The sequence below is a fragment of the Tasmannia lanceolata genome, unplaced genomic scaffold, assembly GCF_043159265.1.
Source record: "Tasmannia lanceolata isolate RefF3 unplaced genomic scaffold, GAP_Taslan_0.1 ptg000008l, whole genome shotgun sequence".
Lineage (NCBI taxonomy): Eukaryota > Viridiplantae > Streptophyta > Magnoliopsida > Canellales > Winteraceae > Tasmannia > Tasmannia lanceolata.
The window spans coordinates 5,780,797-5,802,713 of record NW_027518685.1 but is presented as its reverse complement, the minus strand read 5'-3'; the positions used below and the strand labels follow the sequence as shown (position 1 = coordinate 5,802,713).

The window sequence follows — 21,917 nt, the reverse complement described above, 5'->3', positions numbered from 1 at the left end:
AGAAGGAAAAGGAATTGAAACTTCTCTCATACTGATGATGTGGTTACGGTCACTTACGGGATACAAAAAGAGGTTGGATGCGTGACATGATGCTTTCGTCCTCCCACTCCAACCTTTCAAACCATACTTCTTCTCCCATAATTTTTTTCAAGTTTAGGTGAGCTTTGGGGCCCTACCGGAAGCTTCTTCAAATTCTCACAATCATATACATAAATAGTTTGCAAGGAAGGGAAATCGAGAAATATGTGGGACCCTCCTCCTCCTCTATTGTGACGCCGCAGACACTCCTAAGCTTTGGGAGCCTGGTTAAGTGTATAGTCTTTAATCGAGGGAGCAGACTCTCCCTATCCACCACTCCCAATTCCTCTGCTTCACTTATTATCTCCTCTATTTGTACACGCGTAAATACTTTGAGATGTTCTAGGTGTTGGAGGCCTCGTGCTAAGTTCCAAGAGAGAAGATTCTTTAAATTGTGGCACCCTTCGATGTTTAGGTGTCATAGGTTTTGGAAGGTTAAAGGAGGTGGCAAAGAAGATTCGGATGAGAAACTGTGTCCTCATATTCGCCACAACCACCTCCTCATCCGATAAAATTTTCTCCAATTTTGAGCAATCTGTAATAGAAAGTACCTTCAATTGTTGAAGGCTCTGTGCAAGAATAGGGGAGAAGAGACATCTCAAGTTCCCGCAATCAAATACACGGAGCTTCTTTACGTTTTGGAGGGTTCCAGTTGGTGGCATGACCCCCTTCCATAAACTACTCAGTTTGTGCAGAGATATTAATTCAATTTCTTCCAATGTAGAGAGAGGTGGTGTAGGAATAGCATGGCTCATTTCTATGATCCCCTCCTCCTCATAGTGAAATACCTCCTCCAACTTATCCGCATGACTGATTTTCAAATATTGCAATCTCCCAAAAGCATTTGGTCGTACGGTGATATGTTCCAATTCATCGCAGCGGTAGACAACTAGAAGGTGTGTAATATTGGTGCAAACCCCCTTCAAGACAATATCTTGACTTCTTCCCAGTAACACCTTTACCCACTTACAAATAGGGTACGCCATTATCTTAATATTCATATAATTCCCGAAATCATCCATATCCGCTTTATCATCCAACTCGCAGACACCAAATTTCTTTAGATTCTCCAAAGGGAGTCTAGAAATACATTTTAAGTCTGCAACATCAATGTATAGAACGCTTAGCCAAGACAAAGATGCCACGTCATCAAACCTAGCATTACTTCCATCACCACTGATACCTCTCACCTCCCACTTATTAAAGCTATTTATCACATATAATTCTTCTAATTTGCGCAACTTTGATATCACATTGGGCGGCACCCTTTTCAGTCCCCTGGTGCCTTTAAGATCCAAAAGCTTCAGATTTGCCAAATCCCCTATTTCTATTGGTAGTTCTTCGATCCCAGTTCCTCTTAGGCTAAGGATTTCGAGCTTCACCAATTCCTTTATTAGAGATATGTTATATAAACTATCGCATCCATCTAAACACAAAGTCCTGATGTTGGATAAGAATGGTAGTGACGGTGGCAGTGACGAAATAGCAGTCCCACTTAGATCCAAAAGTAAAAGTTCTGTCATTAGTTTGAAGAAATTACTTGAGACTTTCTCCAAAATGTGATACTTTGTACATGGTAAGAAGGTTTGGAGAAGTGGACATATTGGCTGTTCAGGGAGCACAAGAATATAGCTTTGCATCAGTGAAAGCCTCTTGCATTGTTCCAACTTTTCTGGCCATTCCTCCAATTTTACCCCACTTTTCTGGCCATTCTCTCCCACCAAGTATCTCATCAAATAATGTACTTCGATGTCATAATCTTCAGGAAAGAGACAACAAAACAAGAAACAGGATTTGGCTTCCTCACCTTCTATGTAGTTGTAACTTAGCTCCTGATGAGAGTATAACTCTTTATCCACATTTTCTATGTTCTCAGGACAAGACGTTTGTAATTCTCGCAATGCATTTTTCCAAACATGTGAGCCCTTGCCTTTTAGTGCCCTTGCAACCGTGACAATTGCAAGAGGCAACCCCTTGCATTCTTCAGCAACATCCTTTGCCAAACTCTGCACTTCATCAGTTTCAACGACACGGGCTTTCTCTCTGAACAGATTCCATGAATCTTGTTTAGATAAGACTCTGACTTCAATCATTTTCTGGCAATTCATCTTGGAACATACATCTAATCTTCGTGTTGTCATTATAATTTGGCAGCCCTTATGGCTATCTCCGTAGGGGATTCCTACCTTAGTTAAGTCCAATCTATCCCATAGATCGTCCAAGATTAAGAGTATCTTTTTTTCTTGCTTTAATCTATCCAACTACCGACCCGCTCTTACTTCAACATTCTCTTCTTTAAGTCACATGCCTAATTTCTCAACAAGTTCACCTTGGATCCTCTTTTAAGTCTTGGTTCTGGGACACAGTCACCTTTACAACCACATCATAGAGCTTTTCGCTATTAGACTGCTTTACGCCCATTTTACTTCGAAAGAAACAGAGCCTAAGTTAAGAATATAAATGAACAGAAATTGGAATTACCAGACCTTGTGGGAAAATGACTTAAAAAAGAATCCAGTTTTATGATGGGAACATTCTCATGGCAGCTAATATGTTCCTCTGTTGCAGTATTTCAACTATATGGGGATGCTCGCTGTTGAGGGATCATACGATAAGATGGAAACTCTCTTAAAACAGAACATACACCCAGTAGATATCTTGTTGATGATGGGCTGCCTCAGAGGGTGACAAACCAAAAATTGAGGAGCTATTGAGATCTGAAAACAGTGTCAGAGATGATATGGAAGGACCGCGCAATTCATAGAGAAGAAAGTGATGATATAAAAGAATTCATCCTTGGGTTTTCTGTTCAGAGTGCATGACTTTCAAGTTTCAGCTTCTATAGTTTAGAGTTTCCTTCTTATTTCTTCTCTTGAGATTACTCTTGTACCATGTAATTAATGCTGGGTAAAATGTAGCTGAGATTTTCTTATACATTCCCACTCTAAATACCAATGTTTCCATTTGTTGTGGAAGGGTAAGAATCTTGAAGTTGTTGTTTCTTCAGGAATGAAATGCATTGAGAAAAGGTTTGTGTTTAGTTTTTGTTGGCTAAGATGTAGGGAATCCCTTTTACTTGCTAAAGTGGGATGGGGCTACAAGCACATTGTAGGTTTATGACCCACATGGTTTCTTCGGATCAGATTTGAAATGCTATTCAGATCCTACTTCAGAGTGTCATAGTAGGTCCAACATATCGCAGGCATGGTAAGAGGGAATCAATTGGGTGAGTCTACGATGACACAGGAGAGTTTTCACACTATGTTTAAAAGAAGAGGGTGACTCGAGATAGATGACAAAATAAGAATAGTTTGAAAAAGAAAAAAATACTTAGATGACTTATTTTACTAAAATACGTCTCAAATAATACTTGAAGTTAGAAAAAATTGGAGGGAATTTTGTAACATGGAAAAATAAAATTGGATTTTGTCAGGAGTTTTACATACATAATTTCAGATCCTATGATAATGATCCGGAATGTGTCCATGGATACTGCTCTCGAGTCTAGATCCCATACATTGAAGTTCGGATTCAGATGGTCCATCGGACAATTTGGGGCCATTGACACCCCTAATCTAGACGGCACTTGTGCCCTGTTCCACGCAGCAACTAATTTACTGCATGAGCTCCAGCGCTGAGTATTAAGTCCAATGCTCGGATTCTGACTATGGTAACCTTGCTATTTGCTTGGGTTTATATTGCAATTGGATTTGTTGGACATGCATGTCCATATGGATGCCTTGTTGGTGATGTTAGCAGGCATCGTATGGGTTTAGTTTCATTAGATTTCAGACCATATTGCGCCGTTTAAAACTACACAATATTCATGGTTATATTCTCCCATTTGATGCTACTGTACTTGTAACAGAGCATTGCTTCTTTGTTTTCTCATTGTCCATTTCATGGCCACAAATTGGAAGGTTTGAATCTTTAGATGATGCATGTACCATCCATACAAAGACCTTAACAGATAAAAGATTTAGATCATTGAACAAGTGAGCCCCACGTGTATTTCTGCCCACTCGAATTCTTTCTATGCTCATGCACCCCATAAACTGATAGTGAAGATCCAAAATCTTAAGTCTTTATTTTTACTTCATGACAGTTTATTTCTTGGATAAATGCTTCTGAAAGAGGAAACATCCATACACCAAAAATTGGATCAATTAGATGATCCTCACTGTTAATTAATAGACCTTTGCCTGCTTGATTTGAACTGTTAGCCACTTCTGTAATGCTAGAATTTGGCTCTCATAGTTGAATCATGGTCTAAGTAAACAGCACAGCTTCAAGAGAAGGAACTTGTAAGAAGCAACTTACTAAGCTTGCATAGTTTGTGTTCTAAGAGAGTATTACTTGGTGTTGTCTATCTAGTCTTTAAACCTTTTTTTTTGGAAGGTAACAAAATTTTATTCCATAGTCGAAACAGCGGTATAAAAGGGGACAAGTTGGTCCCAACAAAAATAAGGATTTAAAAAGAAAGTCAACAATACATTCAATGGACACAAAAAATCCCTCATAGTGGTTCCCCCATTGGGACGGGACCACAACGTGAGTGTGAGGAAGATCAACACCTGCCTTCGCCAATCCGGCAGCCACGTCATTAGCAGATCTTCTCATATGTGTAAGTTGTTGGTGAAGAACACAAACCAGGTCCTGAATTTCTTCAAGGCCTGCAGCACCGATTTGAGGCCCAAGCGATGGTATTGGCAGAATCCCCCTCAACAATTAAAAGCCCCAAGTCATGTTTCTCATACCACCGCAATCCAAAGAGTAAAGCGAACGCCTCAGCTTCAATAGAATCACACCCCCCAGCTGGGCCCGAGTAAGACATGATGAGATGGCAGTTTGCATCGTGAACAGACCACCGAATCCCGCCCGACCTAGATTGCTGAGAGAACTCCCATCAAAATTCAATTTGAACCAGCCGTCTGGCAGCGGGGACCATCTCGGAGCTCGAAGCAATGGGTGTGCGAGTTTTCTACTCCGATATAACCGAACGCCAATGTCGCAGTATGACCTTCTTATGCTTGCTGTAGCCCATGCTTAAATGGACTATTGTGTTTGAGAAACAGTAAATTATATTCCCATTAATTAGTTGCATTCAGATGGTTTGTGCTCTGCCTCAGGTGGGATGCTTTCCTTTCACGATTTTTTATACGGTGCCCGATTGGGCATGCTCTTGGAAAAGGCGCCACCCTATATTTGATCCAACATCAGCCCACTTTTTCATCTTTTTAAGGGGCTGCTGTTGGATCAAATATCAAGGAAGCCACTCTTTTACAAGAGCATGGCTGATCGGCCACCATATAATTTCCCTCCTATCACAATCTTGTTTGGAGAAATAGGCCTGTGAAGCTATAGCAATAGAGGGCTGTTGGGTAGACAATTGGGACAGACTCAATGTAGTATGATGGACGCACAGAATCAAGTATTTCATAGAGATTTCACTAGTCTTCTGTAGAGATATATAAAAACAAAAGCATGAGAGAGGCTCTCATTCTTCCCTCCTATAAGGAAGCTAACATAATGACATTAGAGCTTGGCTTACCAGCACAATGAGTTGCCCAGTTTTTGTATATGACACTCAACTCGCTGGATGGTATTAAGATTGGCCATTCAAACCCATACATTTAAAAATCATCAAAAAACAAAATAATGACATACTGGTCCTGCTTTATAATATAATCAACACTTTGCTAATGAAAATCTTCCACTGACTGGAACAATAAAAACGCATTGCAAATTGGCAGACATAAGAAATATACATAAAATAAAGTTGGACAAGCTTCTTCAAGGTGAGAAATAGGGAGTCAAGTTCAATGGGTCTCTCTAATTTTGGATCAGGAAACTGATTTGTTAGTCATGGTTTGCAGAGATTTCTAATATCTGCAAAAGATTGGATGAATGAAGAGGAAGAGCATTGGATTTTATTCCAACAACAAAATCATTGTTCGTCCTACAATGGCAGGAGACCGGAGGGGATTTTATTATTCGGATGATCCAATTCAGACATGAAGGGGTTGTTCTTATAAAACAACCCCATGGACTGTTTGGCCTCTATAGCCTGTCACAATGTATCTTCATTTACAACAGTAGAAAATCGTTTTACAGCTATAGTTAGAGCCTCTTTCATTCCAGACACAGACATCATCAGAGCTAGGTTGTTAGATGACACCGGTCTTGTGGAGAGTCTTTGGTCTTACTATTTTGCACTGAAATTTGTCAATTAGGTTTGTATTTTTCCATGAAGCCACATCCAGGAAAAGGGAAAAGGGATCTGTGACTAATTCTGAAAGATGAATGCCATTGGTTATTCAACAATGTTAACATAACATGGTGCTCCATAAATCATTTTGCTACAAAACGCTAAGATCATGAAAAATGCTAAAAGAGAGGTTTGTATTCCACAAACTCAACTCCCTGTCTATGATACAACACAATTCCAATCCCTTCTCTCTCAAAAGTCAAAACATAAAAACTGGTGACACTTTATTCAAATTTCAGATAGACCAAACAATATATTAAGGCTACTGATGTTGGCACTACCATGTTTTTATAATTGCACTAACCCATCTTGACTTTTATTATTTAAACAGGTGACAAAGATTATCACAGTTCCTCAAAAGTACTGATAAGCCAATTAAAAAAGAAAAAGAAAAGCTGAATTTGTGCAATTATTAAAACATAGGGGTGCAAAAATCAGTAGCCTATATTAAAAAAAAAAACCATTATTTTGATGGGAAATAAATACAGGAAAATGGTAGATATAGAGGTGTAAGAAAGCTGTGAAGAAGTTGCTCATCCGATTACCGAATTTGTGGAGGCGAGAGTAGACGACCCTGGAGGATGGAGATGATCGGAAGATCTACTGGCGAAAGGGACCCAACCAGTTACCTATAAAAAAAAAAGTGATGAAACATATCAATGGGTTAGATCGCTCAGTAAGCACCACCCTGCAAGGAAGGGAATGCAAAAGGAATAAGACATGATTAGATAAGAAAGGAAACGAAATGAAATTTATCCATAATGTCATTACCATCACTTATCGGGGATGAAAAAGAGGTCGGAGGCGTGACTTGACGACTTCGTCCTCCCACTCCAACCCTTCAAACCATGCTTCTTCTCCATAAATGCTTCCAAGTTTAGGTGCCCTTTGGGGCCCAAATGGAAGCCTCTTTAAATTGAAGCAACGAACTACCCGAATAGATTCCAAGGAAGGGAAATCGAGAGATACATGGGACCCGCCTCCTCCTCCTCCTCCTCCTCCTCCTCCTCCTCTATTGTTGCGGTGGTAGCAGAGACTCCAAAGCTTTGGCAGATTATATAGCATTAGATCCTTTAATCGAGGGAGCAGGAGGTGCTCCTTGTTTACCACTCCCAATTCCTGCTCTTCTTCCGATGCACTTATCACCATCTCCTCATCGCAGATTATTTTCTCCATTTTTAAGCACGATTGAATATCAAGTTCCTCTAATTGTTGAAGGTTCTGTGCAAGAACAGGGGAGAAGAGAAATGACAAGCTGTCGCAGCTGGAGACAGAGAGCTTCTTTAGGTTGTGGAGGGTTCCAGTTGGTGGCATCATCTCCTCATCGCAGATTATTTTCTCCATTTTTGAGCATCCATCAATAGAAAGTTCCTCCAATTGTTTAAGGTTTTGTGCAAGAACAGGGGAGAAGAGAAATGACAAGCTGTCGCAGCAGGCGACAGAGAGCTTCTTTAGGTTGTGGAGGGTTCCAGTTGGTGGCATCATCTCCTCATCGCAGATTATTTTCTCCATTTTTGAGCATGCAAAAATATCAAGTTCCTCCAATTGTTGAAGGTTTTGTGCAAGAACATGGGATAAGAGAAATGACAAGCTGTAGCAGTACCCGAGCTTGAGCTTCTTTAGGTTGTGGAGGGTTCCAGTTGGTGGCATCACCCCCTTCCATAAACTCGTCAGTTTGGGCAGAGAGTTTAATTCAATTTCTTCCAAAGTAGAGAGAGGTGGTGTAGGAATAATAGCATGGCTTTTTTCTATAATCCCCTCCTCATACTCAAATACCTCCTCCAACTTATTCATACCCGAGATCTTCAATCGTTGCAATCTCCCGAAAGCAATTGGTGGAAAGGCGATATCCATTTCGTCGCAAAGGTTGAGTGTGAGGCTCTTCAAGTTGTTGAAACCACGACCTTCATCATCCAGGAGGTGGGTAATATTGGTGCAAACCCCCTCCAAGACAATACCTTCGCTTCTTCCCAGTAAAACCTTTACCCACTTACAAATTGGGTACGACTTTATCTTAATATCCATATAATTCCCCAAATCACCCACATACGCTTTATTATCCGACACGGAAATACCAAATTTCATTAGATTCTCCCAAGGGCCAGAGAAGTCTTGAGAAATACATTTTGAGTCTTTAACATCAATGTATAGAACGGTTAGCCGAGACAAAGATGCCACCTCATCAAAGCTAGCATTACTTCCATCACCACCGCTGCTACCTCTCACCTCCCACATACTAAAGCTGTAGCTCATATATAATTCTTCTAATTTACGCAACTTTGATATCACATTGGGCGGCACCCTTTCCAGTCCAAGAGTGTATGTGAGATCCAAAAGCTTCAGATTTGCCAAATCCCCTATTTCTATTGGTAGTTCTTCGATCAGATTTTTTTTTAGGCTAAGGATTTCGAGATTCACCAATTCCTTCAGTGGAGATAAGTTATTTAAATACAAACATCCATCTAAACACAAAGTCCTGAGGTTGGATGAGCATGGTAGTGAAGGCGGCAGTGATGAAATAGCAGTCCAACTAAGATCCAAAACTAAAAGTTCTGTCATTTGTTGGAAGAAATTATTTGGGATTTCTTCCATAGAGTAATTTCCTTGTAGTAATAAGGTTTGGAGATGTGGGCATATTGGCTGTTTAGGGAGCACACTAAATGTGTTTCCCATCAGTGAAAGCCTCTTGCACTGTTCCAACTTTTCTGGCCATTCTTCCAATTTCACTGGAGCGTTAACTTGAAATCCATGCTCTCTTCTTAATGCGATCGATATGGCCACATCTCTAACCACATCATGCATTTTTACCCAGCCCTCTTCGTCACTGTTTAACAGCAAGCATGAATCCTTAAGTTTGTCAACCAAGGAATTCATTCTATCCCTTGCTTCCTTGAAATTGTTGACATCCTTGAAAACCCTCTCCCCCGTCATGTATAAGAACAATATATTCACATCGATGTGATAATCTTCAGGAAAGACACAACAAAACAAGAAGCACAACTTTGCTTCCTCACTTTCTATGTAGTTGTAACTCAGCTCAAGACTAGAGTACACCTTTTTATCAACGTCCTTTATGTTCTTTGGACTAGAACTTCTTAGTTCTTGTAGTGCATTAGCCCAAACTGATGAGCCCTTTCCTTTTAGTGCCCTTGCAACCGTGACAATTGCAAGAGGCAACCCCTTGCATTCTTCAGCAACATCCTTTGCCAAACTCTGCACTTCATCAGTTTCAACAACACCGGCTTTCTCTTTGAACAGATTCCATGAATCGTGACTAGATAAGACTCTGACTTCAATCTTTTCCTGGCAATTCATCGCCAAACATGTATCTTTGTTTCGTGTTGTCACTATAATTTGGCAGCCCTTATGACTACCTCCGCAGGGGATTCCTACCTGTTTTAAGTCCAATATGTCCCACAAATCGTCCAAGATTATGAGTATCTTTTTTTCTTGCTTTAATCTATCCAACAATCGACCCGCTCTTACTTCAACATTCTCTTCTTTAAGTTGCATGCCTAATTTCTCCGCAAGTTCACCTTGGATCCTCTTTAAGTCTTGGTTATGGGACACAGTCACCTTTACAACCACATCATAGAGCTTTTCGCTCTTAGACTGCTTCGCTATGTGTTCCACTAGGGTCGTCTTGCCAACACCTCCCATCCCATATACCCCGATGATGTTGATTCTCTCGTCTTTTAATGCCTTTTTGACCTGATCCATAACTGATTTTGCAGATTCAAAAGCCTCAAATTCCCCAACGGGCATGGATTCTAAGCTTGGAGGAGGGCGAGGAATTGATACGCGATTGAAATTCCCTCGTGCTAGGATCTCCTCAACATCAGCCATCTTCTTCTTTGCTTGTTTGCTAAGAGAATAACGGGAGCCCAAATCAGGACACCACCCCTTGAAACATCTCTTGTTCTCTTTCACTCCATCATCGAATCTCGACACCTCTCCTTCAGTGTTAGCTACGTCTTGTAGCCACAGTTGCACTTCAACACTCATTTCTTCTCCTCTCCTACGCGCATCATCTACTAACATTTGTGTATCGTTTCTCCTCGCCTCCAATATTTTCACTCTGTTCGTAAGATTCTTAACATTCGTTTTATAATGAACAAGATAACCAATATGCCGTGCAATTGGAGTGTATAATTTACTTCCAATATCTATAATTGAAGACAAAAATTCCATGGCGTGTGTTGCTTTTGGGGGGAAATCGAATTAAAGAAATGAAAGCAGCAAGAAACGATGCAAAGAACAGAAGATAGACAGCAAAGAGTAAAATAATGGTGGAAGGAATCGCAGCAGGTAAATCAGGAACTAACAAAACGAAAGATGAAAGAAGAAAAGGAAGAAAGGTTTTGGCGTACCTATTGTCGTAGCTCAACAGAAGAGAATCTTAGAGCATGAGATATAAGAAGAAATACCCGAATTCCACTAGCAATGGAGAACGGTCACAGGAATCCAAATTGGCTAGAAGAGTCTTGCACCATGTGAGAGAATGCATGGAGGATGGGATGCTTATATAATACGAGAGGTTCACCAAGAGGACTTTACGTATCTTCAATTGCTCTAAGAACAAGTAAAGAACTCCATAAAGAGGAAATCTTCCATGAAGTGCAAGTAAAGAACAAAATAAAGAGAAGAGAAGGTAATCTTCCACGTGGTGCAAGCATAGAACAACGTAAAGAGAAGGAAATAGTCTAACGACTGCAAGTATAGAACAATTTGTGTTGATCTATTAAAGTGTACTTTTTGGAAACATATTTTGTTTAGTTTACTTTTATTTTATATTTACTTCTGAGAGATGCAGTGAGGATGATACTGTAATTTTGTGTCCAAGGGCATTTGGTCATTTGTTGACCTATCTCGCACATGTGTGAGGCACACATGTTTGCTCCATCCTTTCCCACGTTCCTCTTATTTCAAATTCAAACCCTACTTGAAACTCTAAACCCACCACCACTTCCCTAAGTATTAAGGGTGTGTTCTTTAACCATTCTCATGATTCTCATTCAAAAAGGCAGAATCAATTCTGATTCTTTGGAGTGCTTCTATAATTAGAATCATGTTTCTTAACTTATTTCTAAAAATCATTTTTTCTGTTTTTTGGAATACAGTTCTATTCTCTTATAACAGGAAAAATTGATTCTAGAGCCCCATACTTTTCACAATTACAAGGTTATAAAGACTAAAAACTTCCATCTTTTCAATGACCACAAGGCTACATTGACATCTATCTGAACTGTTGCCAGCTTCTCTTATAATAAAATTTCTTCCCAAAGACATCACCATTAAGATACCTATGTATTCTTGCTCTCCTAAGATGTCCCACCCTCTAAGTCATTGATCATAACATTTTCTAAGGAGGATATTTATATGATGAACGAGCAGACATGCTCGTATTCAGCGTATGACAGATGTACTGCCATTGATATTTGATCCAACAGCAGCATCTTAAAAGTTGTACTGCTTTCGGATCAAATATCAACGGCCGGATGATGAATACTAGCATCTTAAAAAGTATACTGCTGGGACCAATGCGGGTGTATGATGCTTGTAGCGTATGGATTATGTTTAAATATACTCTGTTCTAATTAGTTTTGTTTTCTGAACTCCTAACAATTTTCTTATTAACATCTTCATATAAAGACCATGAAAATCAGTTTGATTAAGCTATACATTGTTGGAATGGTGTAAGTTTCCCTAGTTAAAATCGCTGCTAAATACGAATGGGATGTAACAGATGGGATACTTGTGACCATATACATGCTCTAGATTTTGGTGGGGAAAAATAGTTTTACTAAGGCTTTGTATATTGGACATAAAACATATTTTACTCCCATTTTCCCATTTGAAAATGGGTGTAAAATTTGTGTAACGCCCATTTTACTTTGAAAGAAACAGAGCCTAAGTGAAGAATATAAATCAACAGAAATTGAAATTACCAGACCTCGTGGGAAAATGACTTCAAAAAGTGTCCAGTTTCACGATGGGAACATTCTCATGGCAGCTAATATGTTCCTCTTTTGCAGTATTTCAACCATATGGGGATTCTCGCTGTTGAGGGATCATACGATAAGATGGAGACTCTCTTAAAAGAGAACATACACCCAGTAGATATCTAGTTGATGCTGGCTGCCTCAGAGGATGACAAACCAAAAATTGAGGACCGGAGATCTGGAAAAAATTACAGTGTCAAAGATGAATATGGAAGGACCGCAATTCATAGAGAAGAAAGTGATGATATAAAAGAATTCATCCTTGGATTTTCGGTTCAGAGTGCCTGACTTTCAGCTTCTTTAGTTTAGACTTTAGAGTTTCCTTCGTATTTCTTCTCTTGAGATTACTTGCTAAAGTGGGATGGGGCTACAAGCACATCGTGACCCTTAAGTCTTACTTGGACAACTCTGATGCCTAAGTGGAACCTGTTTTTACAGTCAAATGGAAGTAGGTGAAAAAGATCTGTTTGTGAAAAAGGACCTTTCCTAATTATAGGTTTATCCCCCACATGGTTTCTTCGGATCAGATTTGAAGTGTTATTCAGATCCTACTTCAGACTGTCAAAGTAGGTTATCGCAGGCATGGTAAGAGAGAGTCACTTGGGTGAGTCCATGATGACACAGGAGAGTTTTCAAACTATGGTTAAAAGAAGAGGGTGACTCGAGAGAGATGACAAAATAAGAATAGTTTGAAAAAAAAAATACTTAATGACTTATTTTGCTAAAATATTTTCCAAATAATACTTGAAGTTAGAAAAAATTGGAGGGAATTTTGTAAAATGGAAATATAAAATTGGATTTAGACAAAAATAATTTCAGATCCTATGATAACGATCCCAAATGTGTCCATGGATCCGGCTATTGAGTCTAGATCCCATACATTTAAGTTCGGATACAGATGGTCCATCGGAGAATTTAGGGTCATTGACACCCCTAATCTAGACGGCACTTGTGCCCTGTTCCCCGCACCAACTAATTTACTGCATGAGCTCCAGCACTGAATATTAAGTCCGCTGCTCGGATTCCGACTATGTTAACCTTGATATTTGCTTGGGTTTATATTGCAATTCGATTTGTTGGACATGCATGTCCATATGGATGCCTTGTTGGTGATGTTAGCAGGCATCGTATGGGTTTAGTTTCATTAGATTTCAGACCATATTGTGTTGTTTAAAACTACACAATATTCATGGTTTTATTCTTCCATTTGATGCTACTGTACTTGTAGTTTAGGCTGAGAGGACATGCATATTTCTCCTCTTTGTTTATTTATTGGTATGTATTTTTTTTCTTGGTTACAACAGGTCAGGTGGTGCCCCGAAATTAGGACAAAACCTGGTTCCTAACACTGTATAGGTGGTCCCAAAAGTCTCAAGTACATAATGGATGGTTAGGATTGTCCGATTCGCATTGAACCACGGCCATTTACAGCCAATCCAGCATAATGAAGAGTCTGGGTTGTCCAACTATATAGCTAGGTATAAGCTGGTTAAGGACAACAAATCCATGGTGGTTAGTCAAATATGAAATCTTACCTTATCAAAGAAAATATGATTGACTTGTATAAAATGTTGAGTAATGCTCAATTTGTTTCCATTTTATGTACCGAAGTTCTCATTGTAGGGTTTACAGAAGCTGGGCAAACGTAATGTTTGGCTACTTAATCTTTCCCTTGCAATGGAACTGCACTCCCTTAGTCCCTTATAATCAAGATTTTCCATTTCTCTCATTCTCGTTCCAAACATCAAGCAAGTCCTGTTAAAAAATAAGGAATAATTCGAATTGGGGCAAAGATGATCTGTGGCATTGCCAAGCAAACTGTGATTGACCATAATCCAATGGCAATAGGGCTCAATGACTTGGTTGTGTTGCCCTCAACCATTGAAGGCCCCAGATCCATGAAAAACCATCGACCGTGAGCATTATTTTCAACCATTGGATAAGTTTTTCCATTAATGATTGAGAACAACCCACAATGAGAAGACATATAACACAACCTTTAAGAGCGGAATTCTCATCAAAAGTTGAGATTCAAACCCTCCAATTTGTGGCCTTGAGTAACAGAGCATTGCTTCTTCGTTTTCTCATTGTCCATTTCATGGCCAAGACCTTAAACAGAAAAAAGATTTAGATCATTGAACAAGTGAGCCCCACGTGTATTTCTGCCCACTCGAATTCTTTCTACACTGACACACCCCATAAACAGATAGTGAAGATCCAAAATCTTAGTCTTTATTTTTACTTCATGACAGTTTCTTTCTTGTATAAATGCTTCTGAAAGAGGAAACATCCATACACCAAAAATTGGATCAATTAGATGATCCTCACTGTTTATTAATAGACCTTTGCCTGTTTAATTTGAACTGTTGGCCACTTCTGCAATGCTAGAATTTGGCTCTCATAGTTGAATCATGGTCTAAGTAAACAGCACAGCTTCAAGAGAAGGAACTTGTAAGAAGCAACTTGCTAAGCTTGCATTGTCTTTTATCAGAGTTTAAGCAACTAAGGTAGCATTGTGTTCTAAGAGAATATTACCTGGTGTTGTCTATCTAGTTTTTTTGAAAGGTAACAAAATTTTATTCCACAGTCGAAATTTTGAGAAACAGTAAATTGTATTCCCATTAATTAATTGCATTCAGATCGTTTGTGCTTTGCCTCAGGTGGGATGTTTTCCTTTCACAATCTTGTTTGGAGAAATAGGCCTGTGAAGCTATAGCAATAGAGGGCTGTTGGGTAGATAATTGGGACAGACTCAATGTAGTATGATGGACACACAGAATCAAGTATTTCATACCAGAACAATGAGTTGCCCATTTTTTTTGTTTATGGCACTCAACCCTCTAGATGGCATTAAGATTGTCCATTCAAACCAACACATTTCAAAATCATCAAGAAGCAAAATAATGACATACTGGTCCTGATTTATAATATAATCAACACTTTGCTAATGAAAATCATCCACTGACTGGAACAGTAAAAACACATTGCAAATTGACAGACATAAGAATTTTACGTAAAATAAAGTTGGACAAGCTTCTTCAAGGTGAGAAATAGGGGCATTGGATTTTAGTCCAACAACAAAATCATTGTTCGTCTTACAATGGCAGGAGACCGGAGGGGATTTTATTATTCGGATGATCCAATTCAGAGATGAAGGGGTTGTTCTTAGAAAACAACCCCATGGACTGTTTGGTCTCTATAGCCCTCCACAATGTATCTTCATTTATAACAGTAGAAAATCATTTTACACAGCTATAGTTAGCCTCTTTCATTCCAGACATAGACATCATCAAAGCTAGGTTGTTAGATGACTTCAGTCTTGTGGAGTGTCTTTGGTCTTACTATTTTGCACTCAAATTTGACCTCTATAGCCTTCCACAATGTATCTTCATTTACAACAGTAGAAAATCATTTTACACAGCTATAGTTAGCCTCTTTCATTCCAGACATAGACATCATCAAAGCTAGGTTGTTAGATGACATCAGTCTTGTGGAGTGTCTTTGGTCTTACTATTTTGCACTCAAATTTGTCAATTAGGGTTTGTATTTCTCCATGAAGCCACATCCAGGAAAAGGGAAAAGGGATCTATGACTAATTCTGAAAGATAAGTGCCATTGGTTATTCAACAATGTTAACATAACAAGGTGCTCCATAAATCATTTTACTTAAAAAGGCTAAGATAGTGGAAAATGCTAAAAGGGAGAACCTTTTAGATTGATTTCAGGAGCAGAATAATGAGAAATTGAAGAGAAAGATCATTTTCCCTACTCAAGCTAAGTGCTCTGAAAGCACAGAATCATCTAGTCAAGTTGATTCAAACTCAGGATATCGTTGCATTCCAAGAGTGCCATAAGTACCATAATAAGATTGGTATGGATAAGATAGATTATTTGGTTCACCTGAATTGGAAATCTGATCAATATTGAACATGGGCTATATAAAACTGCAGACCATTTTCAAGGAAATGAATGATGATGGAAGTCTTAGCGTGCAACTTATACATAATGATTTCTTTCAAATCAGAATTTGCATTTTAGCGAGAAAATTAAACCAAATAATATTGACATGATTCCCCATATCATCAATGAATTCAGTTGATGCACATTCGAAGATACAACCAAAGTTAAATCTCAGAAAGAAAATGAATTCGGTTGATTAAATGAACAACATAGATTGTTTTGACTCAGATTCAGAACCACATCAGTCCAGTTCCAAGGAGATTAAATGAACAAAAAGGGAAATCTATAATAACAACTCATTGAGTTTCTTAGAGCCAGATAAGTAATAATCCAGTTTTCCCATATTCCACAAACTCAACTCCCTGTTTATGATACAACACAATTCCAATCCCTTCTCTGAAGAAGTTGATCATCCGATTACCAAATTTGTAGATGACCCTGTAGGAGCCATGGACTACAGCATCCTACGTTTAGGAGGAGACATAGAGTGAGGGGAAGAAACATATCAATGAGTTAGATCGATCAGTAAACATCTTCCTCCTCTACAAACACCCTGCAAGGAAGGGAATGCAAAAGGAATAAGACATGATTAGATAAGAATGGAAACGAAATGAAATTGATCCATAATGTCATTACCATCACTTACCAGGATGAAAAAGAGGTTCGAGGCGTGACTTGATGATGCCTTCGTCCTCCCACTCCAACCCTTCAAACCATGCATTTACTCCATCAATCCTTTTGAGTTTAGGTGCGCTTTGGGGCCCTAATGGAAGCCTCTTTAAATTGAAGCAATTAGATACCCAAATAGATTCCAAGGAAGGGAAATTGAGAGATACATGGGACCCTCCTCCTCTATTGTTGCGGTGGTAGCAGAGACTCCAAAGCTCTGGCAGCTCCCATAAAAAAATCTCATAAAGAAAATGAATTCAGTTGATCATTTTCTTCTAGTGTACAGCATTAGATTGTTTTGACTCAGATTCAGAACCACATCAGTCCCACAGCGATTAAATGAACAAAAAGTGAACTCTTCAATAACAACTCATTGAGTTTGTTAGAGCCAGATAACTAATAACCCAGTTTTCCCATATTCTAGTAGCTCAACTTACTGCTTACAACACAACACAATCCCAATCCCTTCTCTTTCAAAACATGAAAAATGGTGACACTCCATTCACATGCAAGACAGAACAACAATATATTAAGGCGACTGATGTTGGCACTACCATGTTTTGATAATTGCACTAACCCATTTTGACTTTTATTATTTAAACAGCTGACAAATTTTATCACAGTTCCCCAAAAGCACTGATAAGCCAATTAAAAAAGAAAAAGAAAAGCTGAGTTTGTGCAATTATTAAAACATGGGGGTGCAAAAATCAGCAGCCTATAGTAAATGCCAAAAAAAAAAACCCATTATTTTGATGCAAATAAATACAGGAAAATGGTAGAAATACAGATGTAAGAAAGCTGTAAAGAAGTTGATAATTCGATTACCGAATTTGTCGAGGCAAGAGTAGACGACCCTGGTGAAGGGGAGCACAGCATGGTAGGTTTAGAAGGAGACGACAGTGAGGGGAAGAAGTGATGAAACATATCAATGGGTTAGATCTTCCTCGTCTACCACCGCACTGCAAGGAAGGGAATGCAAAAGGAATAACACATCAATAGATAAGAATGGAAATGAAATGAAATTTATCCATAATGTCATTACCATCACTTACTGGGATGAAAAAGAGGTTGGAGGCGTGACTTGATGCCTTGGTCCTCCCACTCCAACACTTCAAACCATGCTTCTGCTCCTTTAATCCTTTCAAGTTTAGGTGCGCTTTGGGACCCTAATGGAAGCCTCTTTAAATTGAAGCAATCATATACCTCAATAGATTCCAAGGAAGGGAAATCGAGAGATACATGGGACCCTCCTCCTCCTCCTCCTCTATTGTTGCAGAGACTCCAAAGCTTTGGCAGTTTCAATAATTTTATAGCCTTTAATAGAGGGAGCAACAGGTGCTCCTTGTTTACCACTCCCAATTCCTGCTCTTCTTTCGATGCACTTATCATCATCTCCTCATCCGAGATTATTTTCTCCATTTTTGAGCATCCAACAATATCAAGTTCCTCCAATTGTTGAAGGTTTTGTGCAAGAACAGGGGAGAAGAGACATGTCAAGCTGTCGCAACATCAATGTATAGAACGGTTAGCCGAGACAAAGATGCCACCTCATCAAAGCTAGCATTACTTCCATCACCACCGCTGCTACCTCTCACCTCCCACATACTAAAGCTGTCGCTCATATATAATTCTTCTAATTTATGCAACTTTGATATCACATTGGGCGGCACCCTTTTCAGTCTACTAGTGCCTGTAAGATCCAAAAGCTTTAGATTTGCGAAATCCCCTATTTCTATTGGTAGTTCTTCGATCGCAGTATCTTGTAGCCTAAGGATTTCGAGATTCACCAATTCCTTCAGTGGAGATATGTTATTTAAATACCAACATCCATCTAAACACAAAGTCCTGAGGTTGGATGAGCATGGTAGTGAAGGCGGCAGTGATGAAATAGCAGTCCAACTAAGATCCAAAACTAAAAGTTCTGTCATTTGTTGAAAGAAATTATTTGGGATTTCTTTCAAATAGCCATTATTTTGTTGTAGTAATAAGGTTTGGAGATGTGGACATATTGGCTGTTCAGGGAGCACACGAATTGTGCTTCTCATCAGTGAAAGCCATTTGCATTGTTCCAACTTTTCTGGCCATTCTTCCAAATCTACCCCAGCTTTAACTAGAGATCCATGCTCTAATCTTGATGCGATCCATATGGCCACATCTCTAACCACATCATGCATTTTTACATGACCCTCTTTGTCACCGTTTAACAGCAAGCACGAATTCTTAAGTTTCTTAACCAAAGTTTGTGTTAGATGCCACGCATCTTTCAAGTTGCTTACATTTTCGAAAACCATCTCTCCCACCAAGTATCTCATCAAATGACGTACTTCGATGTCATAATCTTCAGGAAAGAGACAACAAAACAAGAAGCAGGATTTGGCTTCCTCACCTTCTATGTAGTTGTAGCTCAGCTCCAGACAAGAGTATAGATCTTTATACACATTATCTATGTTCTTAGGACAAGATGCTCGTAATTCTCTCCCTGCATTCTCCCAAGCATCTGAGTCCTTGCCGTTTAGTGCCCTTGCAACCGTGACAATTGCAAGAGGCAACCCCTTGCATTCTTTAGCAACATCCTTTGCCACTTCATCAGTTTCATCAACACCGGCTTTGTCTTTGAACAGATTCCATGAATCCTGTGGAGATAATTCTTTGACTTTGATAATTTCCTGGCAGTTCATCTTGGATTTGGAACATACATCTTCGTTTCGTGTTGTCATTATAATTTGGCAGCCCTCATGGTTACCTGCGGAGGGGATTCCTACCTGAGTTAAGTCCAATCTATCCTATAGATCGTCCAAGATTATGAGTATCTTCTTCTCTTGCTTTAATCTATCCAACAACCGGCCCGCTCTTACTTCTACGTTCTCTTCTGTAAGTTGCATGCCTAATTTCTCAGCAAGTTCACTTTGGATCTTTTTCAAGTCTTGTTTCTGGGAAACAGTCACCTTTACAACCTCATCGCACCACTTTTCTATCTTAGCTTTCTTTCCCAATTGTTCCACTAGGGTCGTCTTGCCAACGCCTCCCATCCCGTATACCCCGATGATGTTGATTCTTTCATATTTTAATGCCTTGATGACCTTCTCCATAGCTAATCCTGTGGATTCAAAAGCCTCAAATTCACCCGCCGGCAAGGATTCTATGCTTGGAGGTGGGCGAGGATTTGATACATGAGTGAAATTCCCTCTTGTTAGTAGGCCATCAACATCAACCATCTTCTTCTTTGCTTCTTTACCAAGAGAATAGCGCGAGCACAAATCGGGACAACACTTGAAACATCTCTTGTTCTCCGTCACTCCATGATCCAATCTCTTCACGACTGCTTCAATTGCATCTATTTGTTTTAGCCATCCTTGAACTTCACCAGTCATTTCTTCTCCTCTCCTACGCGCAGCATCGACTAATTGTTGCACAGCATCTCTCCTCAACCCCAAAATTTCAACTTTGTTTTTATGATTTTCAACAAGCTTTTTATAATGAACAAGGTAATCATAGCGGCTCTTAATATAAGCGAATGAAAGGTTCACAGTTTGAACGATAACACCAATAGTAGGCACAGCAGTACACATGACGAGGATTGCAAAGAGGAAACTAATGGTGGAAGGAATAGCAATTAGAAATGTGTGTGCACCTGCTTTGTCTTGCTTCTTCTTGCAAGAGATGGCCTTTCTGAATGTAGTAATGCAATAGGATAGCGGGTGCAGAACTAAGAGAATTTTAGAAGGTTTAATTGACCTTTTGAAAGGCAATACACAGCAAAGAATAAAAAAAGAAACGAGAGAAAATGTCTCATAAGGTGTGCTAGGCAATTACTATGTCTACCTTAGCTATGTTGGACGATTTTTGTACGTTGATCTAGTGGGCCACCCTGTTAGAAGACTATCTCAGGCGTATAATGTATAATGCAAAGATAGACAGCCTCTTATAAAGTTAGTTGTTGTTGGATTAAATACCATGGCATGTTTGGATTGCTGGAATCAGGCACTGAAATTGGGATCTGATTCTAATCCCACCCTATTCCAGCATTTGGTTCCAAAAAAAGAATTGGAATCAAAAGAGGTAGAATTGACAGTGATGAAGAATTAGAGGGGGGAAATGGCAGAATCTCATTCCCAGCCCAAGAGGTGGTATTCTGATTCTGTCTTGGAGAGAATGGAATTTTTATTAGAATTTCTTGAATTAAAATTTTAACTTGATTTTTTTCTCATTCCAGAGAAGTGGACAAGAGTGCCGCCCTAGATACGTGGGCTGTTTTGAATCAAGTAAGGGTGGGGCCTGGATTACGTGTTGTATGGCAGCCTCAATGTATAGAAATTTCTGTTCACTTGTTTTCCCGAGAAAGGAAAAGAAAAGGTTTCCCGGGAATCTGACGTGGCATTAAGGAAAAGAAATCCAGGAAAACTGTGTAGAAAAAGGTTTCCCGCGCCTGTTCACGTGCGCAGGAAAAGGTTTCCCGAGAAATTGCTTGCCCACCTTTTTTCACTAGTTTTCCCGGGAAAGCAAATCCGACCAAAATAGTGGGATTTGGTTTCCCACACTTGTGAGAAAAGAGACATTTCCATATATTTTTGGCAATTTTCATGTCATTAATTGACATTTTCCACCTAGGCTTGTTACTTTCTCAGGAAAGCAAGTGAACACCAGAATTCTGTCTTGTCAAGGTCTTGTCAAGGAAAAAAGAGACTGTTTTCCAAGGATTTGCTTTCTCGGGAACGCAAGTGAATAGAGCCTTAGAGTACTCTCTTATTCTTCTGTCTAATGAAAGTCTCTTTTTTTTTCTTTCACCTAATACTTTGCTTTAATGGTTTATTACCTAGTTTAATCAACAAACAAAAAAGAAAACTATGTTGGTATTTCGAAGAGAAATGCTTATATGTGGATTTTTTATTCTTGCATTTTTAAAGTGGATCGAATCTTTCCACAAGGCATTCTTCGGTGGG

General features: G+C 39.3%; 2 protein-coding genes and 1 pseudogene across 3 annotated transcripts; all 3 read right to left on the bottom strand.

Annotated features, from left to right (window-relative positions):
- Nucleotides 1-371: 371 nt before the first annotated feature.
- Nucleotides 372-20,669, bottom strand: LOC143882487 (putative disease resistance protein At4g27220; annotated as a pseudogene).
- Nucleotides 6,462-10,539, bottom strand: LOC143884092 (putative disease resistance protein At4g27220). Its single transcript, XM_077387478.1, has 2 exons — nt 7,118-10,539; nt 6,462-6,975 (listed from the first exon to the last, which is right to left on the bottom strand). The coding sequence occupies exon 1, from the start codon at nt 10,535-10,537 to the stop codon at nt 7,124-7,126; it is 3,414 nt and encodes a 1,137-aa protein (XP_077243593.1). The 5' UTR covers nt 10,538-10,539; the 3' UTR covers nt 6,462-6,975; nt 7,118-7,123.
- On the bottom strand, nt 16,478-19,780 carry LOC143884093 (putative disease resistance protein At4g27220). Of its 2 annotated transcripts, XM_077387480.1 has the most exons (4): nt 18,030-19,780; nt 17,803-17,936; nt 16,955-17,194; nt 16,478-16,861 (listed from the first exon to the last, which is right to left on the bottom strand). In XM_077387480.1, the coding sequence occupies exon 1, from the start codon at nt 19,692-19,694 to the stop codon at nt 18,471-18,473; it is 1,224 nt and encodes a 407-aa protein (XP_077243595.1). In that variant the 5' UTR covers nt 19,695-19,780; the 3' UTR covers nt 16,478-16,861; nt 16,955-17,194; nt 17,803-17,936; nt 18,030-18,470. The 2 variants fall into 2 exon arrangements, with proteins under 2 accessions (XP_077243595.1, XP_077243594.1); XM_077387479.1 differs by having other exon boundaries at nt 16,955-17,936.
- Nucleotides 20,670-21,917: the final 1,248 nt, after the last annotated feature.